This window comes from Salvelinus fontinalis, chromosome 23 (assembly GCF_029448725.1).
Source record: "Salvelinus fontinalis isolate EN_2023a chromosome 23, ASM2944872v1, whole genome shotgun sequence".
Taxonomy (NCBI): Eukaryota; Metazoa; Chordata; class Actinopteri; order Salmoniformes; family Salmonidae; genus Salvelinus; species Salvelinus fontinalis.
Genome location: NC_074687.1, coordinates 27,642,502 through 27,664,265, shown reverse-complemented (window position 1 = coordinate 27,664,265; position 21,764 = coordinate 27,642,502). Strand labels below are relative to the sequence as shown.

Genomic DNA, 21,764 nt, shown 5'->3' with positions numbered 1-21,764 from the left:
GTAAAAAAGCTGACTAGCATAGCCTAGCATAGCGTCACAAGTAAATAGCAGCATCTAAATATCATTAAATCACAAGTCCAAGACACCAGATGAAAGATACACATTTTGTGAATCCAACCATCATTTCTGATCTTTAAAATGTTTTACAGGGAAGACACAATATGTAAATCTATTAGCTAACCACGATAGCAAAAGACACAACTTTTTTTGTCCACCATTTTTTTCCTGCATAGGTAGCTCTCACAATTTTGACCAAATAAAGGTATAAATAGCCACTAACCAAGAAACAACTTCATCAGATGACAGTCTGATAACATATTTATTGTATAGCATATGTTTTGTTAGAAAAATGTGCATATTTCAGGTATAAATCATAGTTTACCATTGCAGTCACCATCACAACTCTCCCCAAAGCAACTAGAATAACTACAGAGACCATCGTGTATTACCTAAATCGTGTATTACCTCACCATAAAACATTTATGAAAAATACACAGTGTACAGCAAATGAAAGACACAGATCTTGTGAATCCAGACAATATTTCAGATTTTCTAAGTGTTTTACAGCGAAAACACAATATAGCGTTATATTAGCTTACCACAATAGCAAACATCACAACAGCATTGATTCAAGACAAAAATTGTGATAACGTATAAACCACCAAAATATATTAATTTTTTCACTGACCTGCTCAGAATTCTTCAGATGACAGTCCTATAACATCATATTACGCAATGCATATAGAGTTTGTTCGAAAATGTGCATATTTAGCGGCACAAATCGTGGTTATACAATGAGAAAAGTAGCCAAGCTGCCCAGAAAATGTTGGGAGAAATCTTTGGAGAGGCACCTATTCTAATCAATAAATAATCATAAACTTGACCAAAAAAAATACAGGTTGGACAGCAAATGAAAGACAAATTAGTTCTTAATGCAATCGCTGTGTTACATTTTTTAAATTAACGTTACTACGCATACAGCGTGCGCTAAAGCGAGACCGCACCGAAATTCATGGAGGAATTATTATTTGACATTTGTCAACATAAATACGAATTAACAACATAAGACTGCTTACTATTTGCTGAGCTTCCATCAGAATCTTGGGCAAGGTGTCCTTTCTCCAGAACAATCGTCTTTGGGTTGAAAGATGTCCTCTTCTCCTGTAGAAATAGCAGCTAACGCTAGCCATCCACCGGAGAGGTGTCCAACTCGCGATAGCGTAAGACAAAGAAATTCCAGAAAATCGCAATAAACTGATATAAACTGCTATAAGTCGGTTTAAATTAACTACCTTATGAAGTTTTTAAGACAAAAATCAAATTAAATCAGAGCCGGAGATATAGAACTGCTAAAACGAAAGCTTTTCAGGACGCCATTGTGATGGCCCTCTTGCGCCAGGCGCCCCGTTGAAAAGAATGGTACTTCCGTTCCATGAGCCTTTATAGTGCCCCAGATGGTGCAATCCACTCCATTCAAATTCTCACCGCTTACTGACATCTAGAGGAAGGCGTATGCAGTGCATGTAGCCCCATAGCTTGCATGGGGACTTATAAACTGACCCTAGAACAGGGACCTCGATTTCAGAAATCTCACTTCCTGACAGGAAATGTGCTGCAGAATAAGTTCTGTTTCACTCAGAGAAATAATTCAAACGGTTTTAGAAACTAGAGAGTGTTTTCTATCCAATAGTGAAATAATATGCATATTGTACGAGCAAGAATTGAGTAGGAGGCAGTTTAATTTGGGAACAAATTTTTACAAAGTCGAAATGGCGCCCCCCTATTGACAAAATTAAAGGTAATGATGGACTGTGTTTTCTCTTTGCTTATTTGAACTGTTCTTGCCATTATGGACTTGGTCTTTTACCAAATAGGTCTATTGTCTGTATACCACCCCTACCTTGTCACAACACAACTGATTGGCTCAAACGCATTAAGAAGGAAATAAATTCCACTATTTAACTTTTAACAAGGCACACCTGTTAATTGAAATGCATTCCAGGTGATTATCTCATGAAGCTGGTTGGGAGAATTCCAATAGTGTGCAAAGCTGTCATCAAGGAAAAGGGTGGCTACTTTGAAGAATATAATATAGTATATATAGAATATAATATAGAATATAGTATATTTTGATTTGTTTAACACTTTTGTGGTTAATTCAAGATTCCATATGTGTTATTTCATAGTGTTGATTTGATGTCTTCACTATTATTCTACAATGTAGAAAATAGTAAAAATAAAGAAAAACCCTTAAATGAGTAGGTAGGTCCAAACTTTTGACTGGTACTGTATATATATATACAATACCTTCGGAAAGCATTCAGACCCCTTGACTTTTCCCAAATGTTGTTACATTATAGCCTTATTCTAAAATGAATTAACTTAAACAAATTCCTCAGCAAGTTACACACAATACCCTATAATGACAGAGCAAAAACAGGTTTTTAGACATTTTTGCAAATTCATTACAAATAATAAACAGAAATACCTTATTTACATAGGTATTCAGCCCCTTTGCTATGAGACTCGAAATTGAGCTGAGGTTCATCTTGTTTCAGTCACGCTCCCACTCTGGCGCTCGCGGGCACCAGGATACCCTTCATTACGTACACCTGTCTCCATCATTACACGCCGCTGCGCGATATTGGACTCAAATGGACTCCATTTGTTGATTACCCCCTCTTTATCTGTCTGCTCCTCGCATTATTCCTTGTGTCAGCATTGATGTCGTTATTTTTCCCCTGTCGAAACGCTGTTCCTGTCCTGTTTCATGTCCGTTGTTCTTTAAATGTTCTCCTGGTACCTGCTTTCTAAGGTCTCCAGTGTCGATCCTCACTGTTTCTTAAGATCATCCTTGAGATGTTTCTACAACTTGATTGGAGTCCACCTGTGGTAAATTCAATTGATTAGACATGATTTGGAAAGGCACACACCTGTTTATATAAGGTCCCACAGTTGACAGTGCATGCCAGATCAAAAACCAAGCCATGAGGTCGAAGGAATTGTCCGTAGAACTCCGAGACAGGATTGTGTTGAGGCACAGATCTGGAGAAGGGTATCAACAAAATTCTGCGGCATTGAAGGTCCCCAAGAACACAGTGGGCTCCATCATTCTTAAATGGAAGAAGTTTGGAACCACCAAGACTCTTCCTAGAGCTGGCCGCCCAGCCAAACCGATCAATCGGGGGACAGGGCCTTGGTCAGGGAGGTGACCAAGAACCCGATGGTCACTCTGGCAGAGCTCTCCTGTTCCTCTGTGGAGATGGGAGAACCTTCCAGAAGGACTACCATCTCTGCAGCATTCCACCAATCAGGCCTTTATGGTAGAGTGGCCAGACTGAAGCCACTCCTCAGAAAAAGGCACATGACAGACCATGAGAAACACAATTATCTTGTCTGATGAAACCAAGATTGAACTCCTTGGCCTGAATTCCAAACTTCACTTCTGGAGAAAACCTGGCACCATCCCTACAGTGAAGCACGGTGGTGGCAGGGACTGGGAGACTAGTCAGGATCAAGGCAAAGATGAACGGAGCAAAGTACAGAGAGATCCTTGATGAAAACCTGCTCCAGAAAGCTCAGGACCTCAGACTGAGTTAAAGGTTCACCTTCCAACAGGACAACGACCTTAAGCACACAGCCAAGACAATGCAGGAGTGGCTTCGGAACAAGTCTCTGAATGTCCTTGAAGTGGCCCAGCCAGATCATGGGCTTGAACCCGATCTAACATCTCTGGAAAGAACTGAAAATAGCTGTGCAGTTGACACTCCCCATCCAACCTGACAGTGCTTGGGAAGAATGGGAGAAACTCCCCAAATACAGGTATGCCAGCGTGTAGCGTCATACCCAAGAAGAATCGATGCTGTAATCGCTGCCAAAGGTGCTTCAACAAAGTACTGAGTAAAGGGTCTGAATACGTATGTAAATATGATATTTCCATTTTTTTTATATAGATTAGGAAAAATCTCTAAAATCTTGTTTTTGCATTGTCATTATAGGGTATTGTGTGTATGAATGAGTGTGGGGGGGGGGGGGGGGTTTGTCAATTCTAGAATAAGGCTGTAAAGTAACACACTGTGGAAAAAGTCAAGGGGTCTGAACACTTTCTGAAGGCACTGTATATAATGTATTTTTGCTTTTGTCCATGTTTTTTTATTATTTAGAGCTCTTAGGCAATATGCAGGCAAATGTGCTGTCAGAAATCTGAAAATAACTGCAATCGCCCCTATAATAATAATAATAATAATAACAACAGTAATAATAATAATGATGATAATAATTAAGTGTTATTATTATATATTAATATTAATAATTAATAATATAAATATTGATTTTAAGTCACAGCCTACTTTATAGCCCATCAGCTTGGTTGATATGCACTTTTTAGTAACAGTTTAATAGGCTAATACAATTCATATTATTATGAGAATTGTACCTACTGTAATTATTCAGTAGCAGTATCACTTTATTATTCTCCTATTATTATTATTACCATCCTATTGTATCCTATTCAATCATTGTTTTCCCCATTTACTCGGAATCACATTGTATTAGTGTTATTTTAGCTAAATGTAATGTCAATATGTTATATGCCAAAGAACAGGCTGTGAAGTCCTGTAATCGATTGCCGAACACAGACAGGCAGTCAGAGAGAGAGAGATCCGTTTCTCTGTGTTAGACCAAGTTCCCAGAATAGACACTCGCTGACTCGTCTGCTTTGCTTTCTAATATGGAGGAAGTATCGGCGGATTAACTGTTGCTGCCTGCGCCACTACTGTAATATATTACAGTGTGATCCAAGAAAGATATTCCAATGGGTGAAATGTGTAGGCTAGTCCTAATTACCGAGCATAGGTGATGGGATTATTCAATCTCCTGCGTTTATAAAGTAAAGAAAGAAAGAAAACCAATGCAACTCAGTGATGATATTTAGCCTACAGGGATGACGGTTACTCTGCTATAATGACATGTAAAATATGCCCGTGGAAAAACGCTCAACATTCGACCATTGATTCATCCAGACAATACAATGCGTGCTGCTGTCTCCACGACATCCAGCGAGACAGGTGGGTCTCACGTATGAAAGCCAGACGGCTCGCGACTCAACCGTGATCCGATACCTGTTGATGCAGGAGTGGGGGGTTCTGCGAAGTCTATGACACCATTCGAAATGTTTTTTCCCCAAACAGCAACGCCAAGAGAGACATCGTATGGGCACTATAGTTGAGGAGATGTTCTGTCTCTACTGAAATGTATTTCTAACTGCACCTGAGAATATTTTGACAGGTTAGTATGAGACAGCATGTTATCTGGCATATCTCTCTGGGACTGCCTACTGACTCACTCACTCACTCTGTCTTTATCCAATACCTTTTGAATATCCTACGTATGCTTCTCTGATTCTTTAGCCCCCCTCTGTTTAAAATAGGCTGCTCCTTACTCGTTTTTCTATGGCTAATTCCTTAGGAACCGGTGTATCCAGTTCTATCCCCTCGTTCTGTATTTTATTTAGTCTAAAAACAAGTTGAGTCTTCGACCTCATTGCTGCTGTAGTAAAAACAACATCCAGTAATACACAGTCTATAAATGTTGACGTGTCCATATTTAGGCTTATGAAGGTGTACTTCATAGAATACTGTAGGATACAGGGAAGGTGTGTGCGGGGGTCACGTTTGAGGTGGAAAGTTGACGGTCTAGTTCAGCACAGAGGAAGTAACTACCAAAGCTATTTATTGAGGAGTGCGCTGCTCTGTTCCCTAAACTTTATTCAGGTTGTATGCAGGACAGGACAGTGTTATACTCAACTGAAGTTTTTTTGGGGGGGGCATCCCACTTTTTTTGGAGGAGAGTATCCCCTCATTTCTTTGTTTGTTATTGTCTATCAAAAACATATTAGGCTACTGAGAATTTGCGTTTGAATTTTAAGACGTGCAGCTTCCGCAGACGAAGATCACTGATTATCACTTGAACAGGGGAGACACAAAAGGTAATGTCCAATCAAACATTTTGTCAATTTATCAAGTTACAGGCATCCTACACATTATAATGCACTGGGAACGATTAGGCTTCCATCCTTACAAAACAACGTTATGTAACTTTGTAATACGTTCATAATAACAGTTTCAGAATTGTTTTATCTGGACGCAATATATCAACTTCGACGATGCTCCTTCTGCGTACTGTTTAGGAGCGATTGATCGATACATTGACAGTGTATCCCATTTGATTGCTCATGTCATACAATAACATGGGATGGCCGATTGTGTCAATCAAATGCTTGATTCATATCATATAAATGAGAAAATCAACCCATATAGTTTTTCTTAAACTGAAGGGAGATCTTTGGCTGTCAGTTAGCCTACACACGTGCACGGCGGAGCGTTTGTAGAGACAGGTGTCCACCACGGAGGCGCGGATAGCTGGTGAAAATACTTCTTATGGGCTTTCCGTTTATTGCAAATGAAGCACTTCTCATTTCAATTGTCAAAAATATAAAGGTAAATTATATTGATTGAATTAATCAAATAACGTATGTTGCTTATCACTAAAACAACTGTTTTGTATTTATTTATTTGAATAGCCTAGTCTACCCATGAATGACTGACTATAAATTCGAGAGAAAATACTCTTAAAAATATGAACATATCATGGCTCTTAGTCTCATTTATGAATCGTTTGCATTGTAGGCTAATAGATATCCAAATGATTGAAGAGTCAATTATTAGGGAAAATCTAAGTGCATGCCATTTTTTATTGACTGATTAGGAATATGTTTTGTGTGATTTGTATTGTATTGTATGTAGAAATAAGTGGTAATCATTTACAAGACATTTGCCAAATGTTGACATCTGTATTCTAGTTCCTAGTAGAAAATGTTTTGCTAGGTCAGTCCTCAAGATTGAGTTTCTCTTTTTTTTTCTGAACTATGAGGGCTTAGCCCCCTTGTGGGTCATACTATGAGGACAAACTCCTCTTGTGGATGAAGAGGATGAAGCTGTACTCCTCTTGTGGGTCCTCCTCTTGTGGGTCATAATTATCTTGTGCATCAAACATCAATACTACACAATTTCATCTGAACCACCAACAGATAATACATGTCTACAACATTTCCGTTGATACTGATAGCAGACATTAGTTTTGGCCAGTGGTGGTTTGTTTGCACCTCACTACTGTTCTCTCAGACATATTTATTATAAGCTTAAAGCCTTTGTCAGAGGACGTGAAACTACTAGAACTGCAATGTGTGTTCTCACTCCATGTACATGTATAACCCATATTATAGTTTTAGCTGAATATATGTGTTACTTCTCTAACAGTGCAACTTTCAATGAGCCACTTCATTCTATTCAAAGGCTATATTTTACAACCCACCAGCCCTTCAGCAGCTTTTTGGGAAGTTGAACAATATAGTTTTATGTTGCGAGACAATAAACTGGTGGTGTGAACTTTTCGGCTTCAGTTTTATTTGAACACTGTATAACACTGTTTTATATATCATATAATTGTACCAGTCATAATACATTTAATGTATTTTCAATCAACCTTTATTGTAATATATTAGTGAAATATCTCAAATGAATCATTGCCTTTTTCAAAATCAAAATAACCTCTAATTTGGCTATTTTAGCATTTATAAATATTTATTATCATTCATAATGGCTTATTAATTAAATGTATTAGGAAGTGTTGCCTAAACGTACAATGATCACGTAAAAAAAAAAATCGCTCCACCCAAACAGTATAATATGGCTAATTTCATAAGGATTTAGAAGAGGTTATGAAGAGAGGGCCCACTGGGCACAGACGTCAAATCTACATCTATTCCAAGTTGGTTCAACTTCATTTCATTGAAATGATGTGGAAACAAAGTTGATTCAACCTCTGTGTGCCCAGTGAATAAGCATCGTGGTTCAGCTCAAGTGCTCTTCTAATGTATTGTTTCTTTTGATACCCAAAGCTCTCCACCAACTATGGAAACAGAGGCAACTGATGGATATTCTGCAAGTAAGTCAACTCTTCAATCACTCTCTAACCTGAAGCCTCCTGAACTATTCTAATTCTTTAAACTTTTGAAAAGTTGTGTTAGCGAGATCCTGTTTCACATTGCAGATGCTGGATGTGTCTCTCAATTGTCATTTTATGGTTTTATACAAGCTGGTCTTTCTAATCAAGTTTGTAGCGTATCCATCCGTATCTATAAAAATGGTAGATTTTTAATTGTTCTGGTTCCCTGAAGAGAGGCCTAGGCCTACAGGGATACTGGGCAGATGGACCAGGTGTAGGAGCAGGGGCGGACAGTCCTGCTAGGAGAAGGAGATATCCCTTCTCCTCTCCCACCCTCCTTCTCCTTCTCAAGCTACATGTGTTCTGATCCTGTAAAACGATCCTGCCAACTTCGCTCTCCTAGAGATGTCTTATCATCAGTAGGGTGGTTCTGTAGCAGGTACACAGTGGTACTTCCCTCCTCTTTACATTCCCCTTCACAGATTCCCACTGATATAACATACTGACAATCTGGAGTTTGACAACTCCTTTTTGTGTTTGTTGGTAATAGGTTTGGGATGAGTGGTCAAAAACATGAACGTTATAGTGTGAAGGAAAAAAGTAGGATGAAGTAGGATATAGTGCCTTCTGCTTTCATCTCCACTAACATGTTCATAGGCAGATTGGTGAATGAGATCTCTCACAGTCTAGAGGGAAGGTCCGGAGGTTGAGAGTTTGACAGGAAAAACCAGATCCTTGCTCCAGCCGGTGTGTTTCCAACAAGCCACAACATAGTTACTCTGTCACCCGGGGGAGAAATCCTGCACAGTTCCAACCCTTGATCATTCTTACTTTGTGTCATTCCTGTTTCTGTGGCTCATTATTGTCCTCCCACTCAGAAAGGATGGCATTTTTATAACCAGCCAACCACTTGTTGCTGATAGTTTAACACAACAGGTTCTCAATCTCATTTCATAAGACAACCTGCAGTAACTACCATGTCTGATAAGTTAAATCATATACACGGTAGCCTATATCATCTTTGTCATTTTCATACATTTTATTTTCCTTTTGGCAACGCCAACACATGGAACAATCCATATCTGATGCGTTACACACATTGTCTTCTTCCAGTGAAGCCTCCACTGTCTATACAAGTCATCTGGGCCATGGTGTGGTGGTAAATACAGTATTGAGTCAGCTAACAAGTGGTGTGAATCAAAGCTCTGATTCTAACTTAGCAGACTGTGTGTGTGTGTGCGTGTGTGTGTGTGCTGTTGGCCCCGGTCGCTGATGTGGCCATACACTGTCTCCTCAACCTGGCCCACGGGTTCCAGCATGCATCACTTTGGGGGCAGCGAGCTGCAATTTTAACTATTGTATGAGGAATGGCAGATGATAAACAAGTGAGTGTGTTTGAGTGCACACATATGACTGTATCAAACCATTACATTTACATTTGAGTCATTTAGCAGACGCTCTTATCCAGAGCAACTTACAGTTAGTGCATTCATCTTAAGATAGCTAGGTGGGACAACCACATATTACAGTCATAGTAAGTACATTTTCGTCAATAATGTAGATATCTGCCTCCCGAGTCACGCAGTGGTGTAAGGAACTGCATCGCTGTGCTTGAGGCGTCACTACAGAACCGGGATCGTGACCGGGAGACCCATGAGGCGGGGCACAATTGGCCCAGCATTGTCCGGGTTAGGGGAGGGTTTGGCCGACCGGGATTTCCTTGTTCCATCACGCTCTAGTGACTTCTTGTGGCGGGCCGGGCGCCTGTAAACTGACTTTGGTCGCCAGTTGGACAATGTTTCCTCCAACACATTGGTGCAGCTGGCTTCCGGGTTAAGGCAGCAGGGTGTCAAGAAGCAGTGCGGCTTGCCAGGGTCGTGTTTCGGAGGACGCATGGCTCTCGAGCTTCATCTCTCCCGAGTCCGTAGGGGAGTTGCAGCGATGGGACAAGACTGTAACTAGCAGTTGGACATCACGAAATTGAGGAGAAAAAGAAAATAAATAAAAAACAGAGCTAAGTGTGAGTGTTAGTTCACTAAATACTTTATTTATTATTATTATTAATTTATTTATTTTCGGTGGGGGGAGGTGTGAGGAAGGGGTGTGAGGGGGGGTGCTGTGGGATTATTTAAAATACTCTTTGAAGATGTAGGGTTTCAGATGTTTTCAGAAGAGGGGCAGGGTATCTGCTATCCTTGGGGTCCCAAGACAGAGAAAAGCTTGGACTGGACTGTGGGAGTTGCAGTTGCCCTCCCTTGAGCAGAGCCTGAAGGTATGAAGTGGCAGTTCATCTTGCTGCTCCATAGGCAAGTACCATGGTATTGTAGTGGACGTGAGCTTTTTTGATGTTTGCAGAGAACGCCAGGGTGTTGTCCAGGGTCATGCCAAGGTTCTTTGCACTCTGGAAGGGGGACACCGTGGAGTTGTCAACCGCGATGGAGAGGTCTTGGAGCGGGCAGGCCTTCCCCAGGAGGAAGATCAGCTTCGTCTTGTTGAGGTTGAGATTGAGGTGGTGGGCCGACATCCAACCTGAGATATCTGCCAGGCACGCAGAGATGCTTATCACCACCTGGGTGTCAGAAGGGGGAAAGAGAAAAGAAGTTGAGTGCCATTCACATAGCAATGATAGGAGAGAACATGTGAGGATATAACGGCGCCGAGTGACTTGGTTTATAGAGAGAAGAGGAGAGGGCCTGGAACCGAGCCCTGGGGGACACCAGTAGTGAGAGTAGTGAGAGACACAGATCCTCTCCACATCACCTGGTAGGAGTAGACTGCCAAGTAGGATGCAGAGTGTGCAGAGCCTGAGACTCCCAGCCCTGAGAGGGTGGAGAGGAGGATCTGATGGTTCACGGTTTCGAAGGCAGCGGATAGATCTAGGAGGATGAGAACAGAGGAGAGAGATTCAGCTTTGGCAGTGTGGAGAGCCTCCGTGACAGAGAGAATCAGTTTTGGTTGAGTGACCTGTCTTGAAGACTGACTGACTGGTTAGGGTTAAGAAGATCATTCTGAGAGAGATAGGGAGAAAGTTGGTCAGAGACAGCACGCTCAAGTGTTTTGCAAAGAAAATAAAGAAGTAATACCAGTCTGAGGTTTTTGACGTCAGAGGGGTCAAGTGTTGGTTTCTTGAGGAGGGGTGTGACAGTGGTCAAGGATGAGTTGATGAGGGAAGTGAGGAATGGGAGAAGGTTTCCAGAGATTGTCTGGATAAGGGAGGAGGGGATGGGGTCGAGCGGGCAGGTTGTTGGGTGGCCTGACCTCACTAGTCGCAGGATTTCATCTGGAGAGAGAGGGAAGAAAGAGGTCAAAGCGTAGGGTAGTTCTGTGTGAGTGCGACCAGTGGACTCAATAAGCTGAGTGAATGAAGAGCGGATGTCGTCAGTCTTCTTTTTAAAGTGGTTGACAAGTTGTCCTCAGAGAGGGAGGAGGGAGGGGGGCGGATTAAGGAGGGAGGAGAAGGTAGAAAAGAGTTTCCTAGGGTTAGCAAGCGTGTATACTGTATATATGAAGGCCTACCACAGTTCGTCATTGAAACCAGTTTCAGCTAAATGGCCTTTAAGGGTTTCAGTAATAATTACAAGTACATAAAACATATGAACACTAACATTCACGTGCTACGAGTACACACCACCTTTGAGACACACTGAGCCTTTACCTGACCTGGCCCTACAGAGCAGCCAGGCAGCCGTCAAGACGTCAACACTTAGCACAGTAATGGAAAATCCTTCATGACAAATCTGGGCCACCCCTATCTCTACAACAGACACCACTGCCATTGGATAGCCACCTGTCAGTCACCTGAGATTTCATCCAACCCCAGCGTGGCGTGCAATCGGAGACCAGACCCAGGGATTGTGTCATCATGGTCATGGACCACAACTCCCAGTGTGTCTCACTCAGCAGCAGCCAATCACAACAATGTAACACCACATAAAATACAAGCATTTTGTTTTAGCTTCCATGAGAGAAGCTTTGGCGAAGATTAACAGTTAGACTGTTACTTTCAGGTACTTTCCTGTAAACCTATATTAAAAAAATACTCCCAGGTGCTAGCTGATACAGTGTTGTCTTTGCTGTGGTCTGGCTCCTGTGGGATTTGACACCTGGGTCAGTGGGGGTGCTGTGGTGTTGCTGCTGTTGTATTGTCTGAGAGGCTGTGCTGGGGCCAGGCTGTAATGGGATAAGGGATTGTACAGCTCTCCTTCTAAGTGGACAGGACAGGACACACAGCTATAGCTATCCCATGGCATTGCCTGTGTCAGGGAAGGTGCTGACAGGCTACAATCTGATCTGATCTGTATGGAGAGGACACGAGGCTGACAGAAAAGGTAGCCAGCAGACAGCAGCCATACCACCTTGCACTCTGGTACTGTACTGGCTAGCACCTAGAAGCTAAGCAAGTGCTGGGTCTCATCCACGGAAAATTTGTTTGCTACTGAAAGTGGTTCAGAATGATTTCCTGTTATGAATTAGAAGTGTGAAATACAGCATTAAATTTTCCCCTGGCTAAGTATCTCCGGGTATCATCAGACATTTTTACACTTTTTTTTTAGATGGTGTGATTGCTACAATTGACACCTCTCAAAGCATTTATCTGAGGAGGTCATGACATTTGGAGATTGGAGTTTGTATGTACAGTATGTACTGTATCTGTATGCTGTTCAGTGCAGTGCAATGCTGTGCAATGCGATGTTCCCAGCTCTCTTGTTGTCTGTCTGTCACCCAGGTAACGGAGACTGCTCTCCCAGGAAGACAGAGAACTCTAGAATGTTGGTGGACCTGTCGGCAAACACACCCAATGTACAGCAGCCCCAGGGTCCTTATTCACCGACTGGTGAGTGGATACACACACACACACACACACACACACACACACACACACACACACACACACACACACACACACACACACACACACACACACACACACACACACACACGTCAAGAAACAGTTTATTTTCTTTTATCAAAGGGTCATCAGAAATGTATGTCTTATCTGAAGGGTCTTGCGTAGTTCCCTTCCATTAAATTAACAGAAATAGGAAGAGCTGAGACATGGTGCCATTCTTCTCATTGTCTTCAGACATGTCACCATGAGGTGGCTGAACCAGAAAAGGGAAGTTGTTTCCCGCAGCATCCCCCAGTATTAGTAGCCTGGTCCTAGATCTGTGTCAGAGGGAGAGAGACTCACAGATACAGCTTGTGTCATCCCGACCCAGAGGTTGCCTAACACCACTCCGCCATGACACCACTTTTGTAACACAACACTGAAATTAAGCAGTTGTGTCAGTGTGTGCAAAACTACAAAACATGTTTGCCTATACACTTATGTTTAGTATCAAGCTATTAGTATGGTATAGCATTTAAAAGTATTTTTTCATTCACTTCAGCAAAATACCTCTACAGTTCCACTAGCAAAATACCTTATGGGTGACTCTTCTTGATCTTCTTGATCTCTGACCCCTGATTAATGTAAACTATGAGGTGTTCAATACACAGCCAGGTATGGGACAGGTATCTTTACTCAGATTAGCTTATGATAGCACTTTTCACTTAGCTTGGATACCTACTGTAGTTTCTCCTCCTTGGTAACATAACCCGTCATGCTTCGGGAGTTTCTTTATATTTTATTTATCTGGGTTCTATAAAATTCTGTTGTCGCAGCAACCATCTCAAGTTCAGCCAGCTTCGACAGAGAGTGGCGAGCTCTTCATGTGTGTACCCCACCTACAATACCCCTCAATCTGCTAGCTCCATGTTGCCAGGATACAGCACTGGAGGATAAATTCAATGTCATGCTGTTAGTAAAAGAGGAGCTCTTTCAGTTCACACAAGGCTAAGAGATAAAAGGGGAAATATTGCTTAATAAAATACTGCCATGTTGTTACAGAGATTGCCATGTCATTGCTGACAATAGCAGGACTCCAGAATTCTATGTGGTCTGTGTTGAAAGATAGATGGAAGTTGTCAATCATATCACCTCAGTGGAGTGGATAGTGTGACTTAGTGTCAACCCTATAGCAGTCACCATTACTTAGTGTCAAACCTATATTAATCACCATCACTTAGTGTCAAACCTATATTAATCACCATCACTTAGCGTCAACCCTATATTAATCACCATCACTTAGTGTCAACGCTATAGCAATCCCCATGACTTAGTGTCAACTCTATATTAATCACCATCACTAGTGTCAACCCTATATTAATCACCACCACTTAGAGTCAACGCTATAGCAATCACCTTTACTTAGTGTCAACCCTATAGCAATCCCCATGACTTAGTGTCAACCTCATAGCAATCACCATGACTTAGTGTCAACCTTATATCAATCACCATGACTTATTGTCAACCATATAGCAATCATCATGATTTAGTGTCAACCCTGTAGCAATCACCACAGTAAATGTTGTTGTCAACCCTAAAGCAATAAGCACACAGTCAACCCTAGATATCGCCACACTCCACTTGTATATAAAATAAATATTGGATGAAATATTGAGTTTGGTCTTATTGCTATTAGCTCATAGAAACGCATTGAATAACAGATTCATACATGGAAAAACAGATGGTAAAATAAAATCTAAAGGAAGTTTGTGTCTGAGAGATATAGGAAAGATCATGAACTTATTTATATATATTTTTGAAACATATTTAACCCCTTTTTTTAGGCACCAACATTTGAACTGGTAGCAGGCTACCTTCAGACTTGGGAAGCTTGTGGGTGTCCTAGAGAAAAACATGCACGTGTTCGTGAGAGTCTCATCTTTCCATAGAGGGTTCATATTAACGTGTTGCCCAAACTGTTCGGCAAAGGGGCAGGTGCTCCAGCACACCTAGGGCTCCATCTGTGCAGGTGCCTGGTCTAGTATGAAGGAAGACTTCAAGTTTTTGCGCTAAGCTAGTTAGCATTGGCTCACCAAACGACCTTTAACTTCCTTCATACCGGATGCAAACATAAAAATGGTACTCACGAGTTCATCTGACTCTCGGGACGTAGAAACTGTAAGTGGCCTTATTGCCAAATCCCCTTTAATGGAGCCTAGGAGCCTAAAGGGACAGTCAGGGAATGGATTATATGGATGTGAGAGGTTTGGGGTTATTGCTCTTGCTCCTTCCGTACCTACGCTATGATTATAGTTTCAGTCACAAATCACAAACAGGCTTGACTGGATGGTTATGATTAACGTCCGTATCAGGTTTTCCTTCAGACTACTGTAAAGGAATGCAAGAAGTCTCCTTCTCACGGTATGATGCCTCTGACCTTGTATGACCTAAAAACTTGTATGTACTGTATATGCTGTATATGCATATGTTGTATGTATATGCAGTACAGGAAAAAATGTGCTCTATTGTTCTTTTTTGAAATGTGTGTTTCTGTTCTTGTCTAATAGAGTTATGTATTTTGTCATGCTTTATGTTTTGTGTGGACCCCACAAAAAGTACAGTAGCTGCTGCTTATGCAACACTTAATGGGGATCCTAATAAAAAAACTAATTCCACATGTTCAAGATTAAGGTCCCTACGTATATGCTAAGCATACCAGAATGTTAAAGCGCAAAATACAACTTTTTGGGTAACCCGACCAAATTCACATAGAAACATGAGATAGATCTGTCATTTCCATTGAACGTAAGTCTAAGATGCGGTAGATATGTTCTTTGTGTGCTGTTTCTATGCGTCCCGCTCTTAAGTTTTTTTTTGTGTCTTTTACTTTCAGTTTTATACACCAGTTTTAAACTGCTGAAAATACGATAATTTTGGTTATTGAAAATATACTTTAGATGGTACAACGATTCTCTACACAATAGATTACTTGTTTTGGCAAACAAACTGAAATTAGGAAAACTTTTTGAATTTAAGCAACCAGGAAATGGCGGGACAATTTCTGCATATTGTACCTTCAAATGTTGTGTGGGAGAGGACGATCTCTAATTATTCTGTGGCTATGTGTGTGTGTGTCCCTAGTGACTCAAGAGTCAAACGTTACTAAAGCCAGACTGGAGGAGTATGTATCTGGGCCATATTTGTGTGTCTGTGTGTCAGTCTCCCTATAATGTCGGATGAGGGATACTGAGAGTCTGGTGGCCAACCCAGTAGAGTTGAGGCATTTGTGCCTTTAGTCAGCCAGAGTCCCCCCCCCATCAAGACATCCAGCCAGTCTCCCAGTGCCAGTCAAATCTAAACCCACAGAGGCTAAGCAGCACCTGGCCGCAGCCCTCTGCTCTTCCTCTCCTCCTCCCCAGAGACGAGGGCTGCGGTCAATTCGAATTAAAGGCAGTCAATTCAGGAAGTGATTTTAAATTCAAATAAAATGGGAAAAAAAATATTTGAAATTAATAGCTTCTACTTCTCAGTTTTTTGAGAAGTAATTGAAAATAGATACCATTTTTTTATTCAATTTTGAATACCCCAGCCCTGCCAAGGACTGAGTGGAACTAGACCAGCCTGTTTCTCAGCTGTCCCTCCACAAATCTCTAATGTTCAGACCAAGTCACGTATCGCCCGTCCACTTCTGGGACGAACCCCGCTTTTCTCCACATAACTACTTTACTGTGTACATTCCAGAAGACTCAGGTTTAAAATAGATAAAAGAAATAATTGAGCTTCTGAGTGGTACAGCGGTCTAATGCACTGCATCTCAGTGCTAGAGGTGTCACTACAAAACCTGGTTCGATTCCAGGCTGTATCACAACCGGCCGTGATTGGGAGTCCCATATGGCGGCGCACAATTGGCCCAGCGTCATCCGGGTTAGGGTTTGGCCAGGGTAGGCCATCATTGTAAATAAGAATTTCTTCTTAACTGACTTGCCTGGTTAAATAAATTAAATACTTGCATATAATTAACAATAACATACCAATAATTAACAATTTTTTGTCAGATTTGATGAGTCCCTGCCTCTAGGGGTTAGCATTAACTTTGGCAATTTATGTTGAGCATCATTATATTACTTATTTCTCCAGGGGAAATAACATGCAGATTTGATGAACTTGTTCCAATCAATGGATGTTTACATTCAAAGAGAAACAGATTTACAAGGTTTAGACTCGTAACCTAGAGCCACTGCACCTCTTACTGGAAGAACAAGGATTATCCACTAAAGCCATGTCATGTGATTGTCATGTGATTGTCTGAAAAACTGTAATTGGATTGGTCATACCTGTCTCTTCCAGAACACACCATCAAACAAGAAGAAGAGACAGAAGATGAAAGGGACAGGAGAACCACAGCTGAGGATATGGGACAAAGTGGGGAAGAGGAATCGGGATTGGAAGAGCCCATGATTGACAGCCCAAACAACCTACAGGATGGGGTCCCTGGGTCAGATGGGTCATGTGACCCAGGAACTCGGCTGCCCAATGGTAAATGTTTCTCTAAAGTTGTTAACCCTTATGTCCCTTTCACAGAATATTTTACAAACCTAATGTACTTTATATTGAACAACATTGACTCAATACTCTCTGATGTATCTAAGAATTGTCAATGTTTTATCATTAACATCTAGCAAACTGCAAAAACCCATTAGTTATACGTTAATAAATGATGAATAAATTATACTTCACGTTGTAGCTCCCTATGAGATATGAATTTTACAGACTCAAGCAATTGTACGGCACTCACCCTATGATTTAAAAAAATTCTGTGAGTCAGAAATTGTTTCTACGGGTGTGGAGCTGGAGAGCTTTGCTCTTTTGTAGAATACAATAGTTTAGCCTTGGAATGATTTTCATGGATAACATCCCAGGAATCCTCCACAACCTGTTCCCGAGCCCTTCACTGACGCCATTACTGAGCCTCGGTCTTCACAGATTTAGGATCACGTTTCACTTTTCCAAACGTTCGGCCGCAGATCAAGAGACGATCATCAAGATGATGATGAGACTACTGTAGTTTACTGGTGAACTGGGCAAACTTTTTGCATAGATACAGACAAACATACTTTCATGGTAAAGCTGGTATTAAAGATGTACAGCACTTCAACACAATGGAAGATTTTAAGACACACTGTAAGACTCCTTAAGTCTTAACCATTTACTATCTGAAGAGACTTTGACTGCCACACTAAACCTTATTAACTTCTACCAGCTTAGTGGTGTTGGTGGTGTTTGTGTATCTGTGTGTAGAACGCATACAGCCCTACCGGGCGCCTAGTGAAGGATGAAAACTCACTGTATTTCTACACCTACTCTGTGGTGAGAGAGGGAGCTGTAGAAGAGACCCAGAGCAGAGCTATTAGGGTGGAGATCTAACACCTTATCTCACCACACTCCAGACACTATTACTGTAGTAGCAGTAGGCTGTAGCTCAAATGTATCAATTGTACACAGCACACATCAGGCACCACACGTTAGTGTTTTTCTACCCACTGACAATCCTCCTAGAAATATATTCTCTGCATTATTTGAGATGTTACAACGTTCTCAGCTAAGGCGTGTTGCTTGCCTTTACCAATCAAACCATGTTTTACCATTGCAATGTGTTGATTGTTGTCGAGTAGCTGTGAACCTCCATTTCCGTCTTTCTCAAGTTTGTTCGGTCCACTAGCTGAGTGAAAACTCAAGACTAGGTGGCTGGTGGTCTGTGGGTATTGTGTGTTGCTTTTCTGGCTATATGTAAAAGGGGGAGTGAGAGATGAGAGCCTGCACTTCCTGTGCCCCTTCAAGTAATAGGTCGTTCCAGTGTAACACTTCCTGTGCCCCTCTCAGGTGATAGGTCGTTCCAGTGTAACCAGTGTGGTGTGTCGTTCACTCAGAAGGGCAATCTGTTGAGACACATCAAACTGCACACGGGGGAGAAGCCCTTCAAATGCCCCTTCTGCAGCTACGCCTGCCGCCGTCGTGACGCACTTACAGGCCACCTACGCACACACTCAGGTCAGCCCCTCTACCTCCTCTCTTTTTTTGTTTCTTCCTCTATGTTCTTATCCTCTTCCTCTTTTTCATCCTTGTCTTCCAATTCCCTTTGTCTTGGGTCCATGCTTCCTTGAACTTTTTTATTACTGTGGTTACTCCTTAGTATTTATCCTGGTTTCAATAACTTCTAAAATAGTCCATACTATGTTGATGCTATAGAACCGGCCTATCTCGATGTAACTTAAATCATGATCTGGTCTGACCCGTGTCTAAGTTTTTGTGACAGATTAGCAACAGACCCACAAATATCTAACCCTGACAGGGTTTCGTATTGTTGGATGGATGCATCTCTCTGGGGATTTTTGTGCAGACAGACAAGGGCTGTGGTTAGGCACCCAGGACATGCTGTTCCTATAACCTGCTCAGCTCACGTCTCCTCAGAGAGGAACTCTCTCTGTTATCTGTAGAGATACAGTATGGGGAGACCAGAGAAACACTGCCCTGCTCTAACTGTAACCCACTTTCCTATCTCTGCGTCATAGGCCTCTGTCTCTGTGTTCTCTTCTGCCTCTTCTTTGAGATCCGGGACAGACGACAGTAAAACCTCATCTCTAGTGTTGTCCTCTTAGAAGTACTCACATGTACAGTGCAGTCGGAAAGTATTCAGACCCCTTGACTTCTTCCATATTTTGTTACGTTACAGCCTTATTCTTAAACTGACTTAAATTGTTTGTTTTTCCTCATCAATCTACACACATTACCCCTTATTGACACAGCAAACACAGGTTTTAGAAATTATAAATGTAAAAACCGAAATATCACATTTACATAACTATTCAGACCCTTTACTCAGTTCTTGGGTATGACGCTACAAGCTTGGTACACCTGTATTTGGGGAGTTTCTCCCATTCTTCTCTGCAGATCCTCTCAAGCGCTCTCAGGTTGGATGGGGAGCATCACTGCATAGCTATTTTCAAGTCTCTCCAGAGTTGTTTGATCGGGTTCAAGTCAGGCTCTGGCTGGACCACTCAAGAACATTCACAGACTTGTCCCAAAGCCACCCATGCCTTGTCTTGGCTGTGGGTTTAGGGTCAATGTCCTATTGGAAGGTGAACCTTCTCCCCAGTCTGAGGTCCTGAGCGGTCTGGAGCAGGTTTTCATCAAGGATGTCTTTATACTTTTCTCCATCTTTCCCTCAATCCTGACTAGTCTCCCAGTCCCTGCCGTTGAAAAACATCACCACTGCATGATGCTGCCACCACCGTGCTTCACTGTAGGGATGGTGCCAGGTTTCCTCCAGATGTGATGCTTGGCATTCAGGCCAAAGAGTTCAATCTTGGTTTCATCAGACTAGAGAATCTTGTTTCCCATGGTCTGAGAGTCCTTTAGGTGCCTTTTGGAAAACTCCAAGCGGGCTGTCATGTGCCTTTTACTGAGGTGTGGCTTCCGTCTAGCCACTCTACCGTAAAGGCCTGATTGGTGAAGTGCTGCATTGATGGTTATCCTTCTGGAACGTTCTACCATCTCCACAGAGGAACTCTGGAGCTCTGTCAGAGTAGCCATCGGGTTCTTGGTCACCTCCCTGTTCCTGTTTTACATTTTTAATACATTTGAAAACATTTCCAACAACCTGTTGTGTGTAGATTTATGAGCGAAAAAAAATATTTTATCTATTTTAGAATAAGGCTGTGTCTTATTAGGGCATTGTGTCACCAAGAGCAGCTTCAATGCACCTTGGCATAGATTCTACAAGTGTCTGGAACTCTATCGGAGGGATGCGACACCATTCTTCCACGAGAAAGTACCATCATTTGGTGTTTTGTTGATGGTGGATGGAAACACCGTCTCACCCGTTCAAATCAGGAATCTCCCATAAGTGGTCAATTAGGTTGAGATCTGGTGACTGAGTTGGCCATGGCATATGGTTTACATTGTCTTCCTGCTCATCAAACCATTCAGTGACCACTCATGCCCTTTGGATGGGGGCATTGTCATTGTATGGGGGAATAGCCATGGTAGCCAAAATAATGGCCTGCACAGCATTTTTATACATGACCCCAAGAATAATGGGACATTAATTGCTTAATTAACTCAGGAACCATTCCTGTGTGGAAGCACCTGCTTTCAATATACTTCGTATCCCTCATTTACTCAAGTGTTTCCATTATTTTGGCAGTTACCTGTATTTCCATGTTGAAGCCAGTAAAAACAACCACATCGGCGAGGCTACATGTTTGTTATAACTAGGCCTATTGTAGTAGCTACTGTATACTATTTAATACACTATCTTCAATGGATAGGACAAACATTCATGGCTCCAGGGGAAGAGCCATTAGGCCTACAGTGTGCACACATTGCTTTATGCTCATGGAACGAGAGATTTAATAAATCCTGCTTCTGACCCGATCCTACTTAGAAATATTGCTGTTGTTAAAAATGACTATTGATTGTTTTTCCTTAAAATTGGAGTTCCCCTTTCCTGCAGTCAAATGACCTAGTGGCCTCATGGGTGGAATTTTATTAATACTTTTTCATAGTTTCATAATTAATAAACATGATTCATTTATTTTATGCAGAAAATCCAGTTTTTCTATGTCAAATGATTTTGTTATATTTCAGTTTTCTGTGATATATATATAAAGTGTCCTATTGGGATGCAAAGTCAAAATGTAGCACATTTCAACTCTATTTGCAGCAGGTAGCCTAGTGGTTAGAGCATTGGGCCAGTAACTGAAAGGTTGCTAGATCAACTCCCTGAGCTGACAAGGTAAAAATATGTCACTCTGCCCCCGAACAAGGCAGTTAACCCACTGTTCCTAGGCTGTCATTGTAAATAAGAATTTGTTCTTAACTGACTTGCCTAGTTAAAGGTTAAATAAAAAAAAGTATTATTTCTGACATGGTA

General features: G+C 41.6%; 1 protein-coding gene across 2 annotated transcripts in view; it reads left to right on the top strand.

Moving 5' to 3' along the window:
* The first annotated feature begins 4,721 nt into the window (after nucleotides 1-4,721).
* The window catches only part of ikzf2 (IKAROS family zinc finger 2), a 29,415-nt gene continuing 12,372 nt past the window's right edge, over nucleotides 4,722-21,764 (top strand). The window contains exons 1-5 of one of the 2 annotated variants that reach the window (XM_055878339.1): nucleotides 4,722-5,286; nucleotides 7,958-8,004; nucleotides 12,731-12,838; nucleotides 17,180-17,368; nucleotides 18,713-18,880. In XM_055878339.1, coding sequence (XP_055734314.1) covers nucleotides 7,971-8,004; nucleotides 12,731-12,838; nucleotides 17,180-17,368; nucleotides 18,713-18,880 — 499 coding nt within the window. In that variant the 5' untranslated portion in view covers nucleotides 4,722-5,286; nucleotides 7,958-7,970. Of the gene's footprint in view, nucleotides 5,287-5,783; nucleotides 5,987-7,957; nucleotides 8,005-12,730; nucleotides 12,839-17,179; nucleotides 17,369-18,712; nucleotides 18,881-21,764 lie in introns of those variants that run through there. The other variant, XM_055878338.1, reaches the window with a different exon arrangement.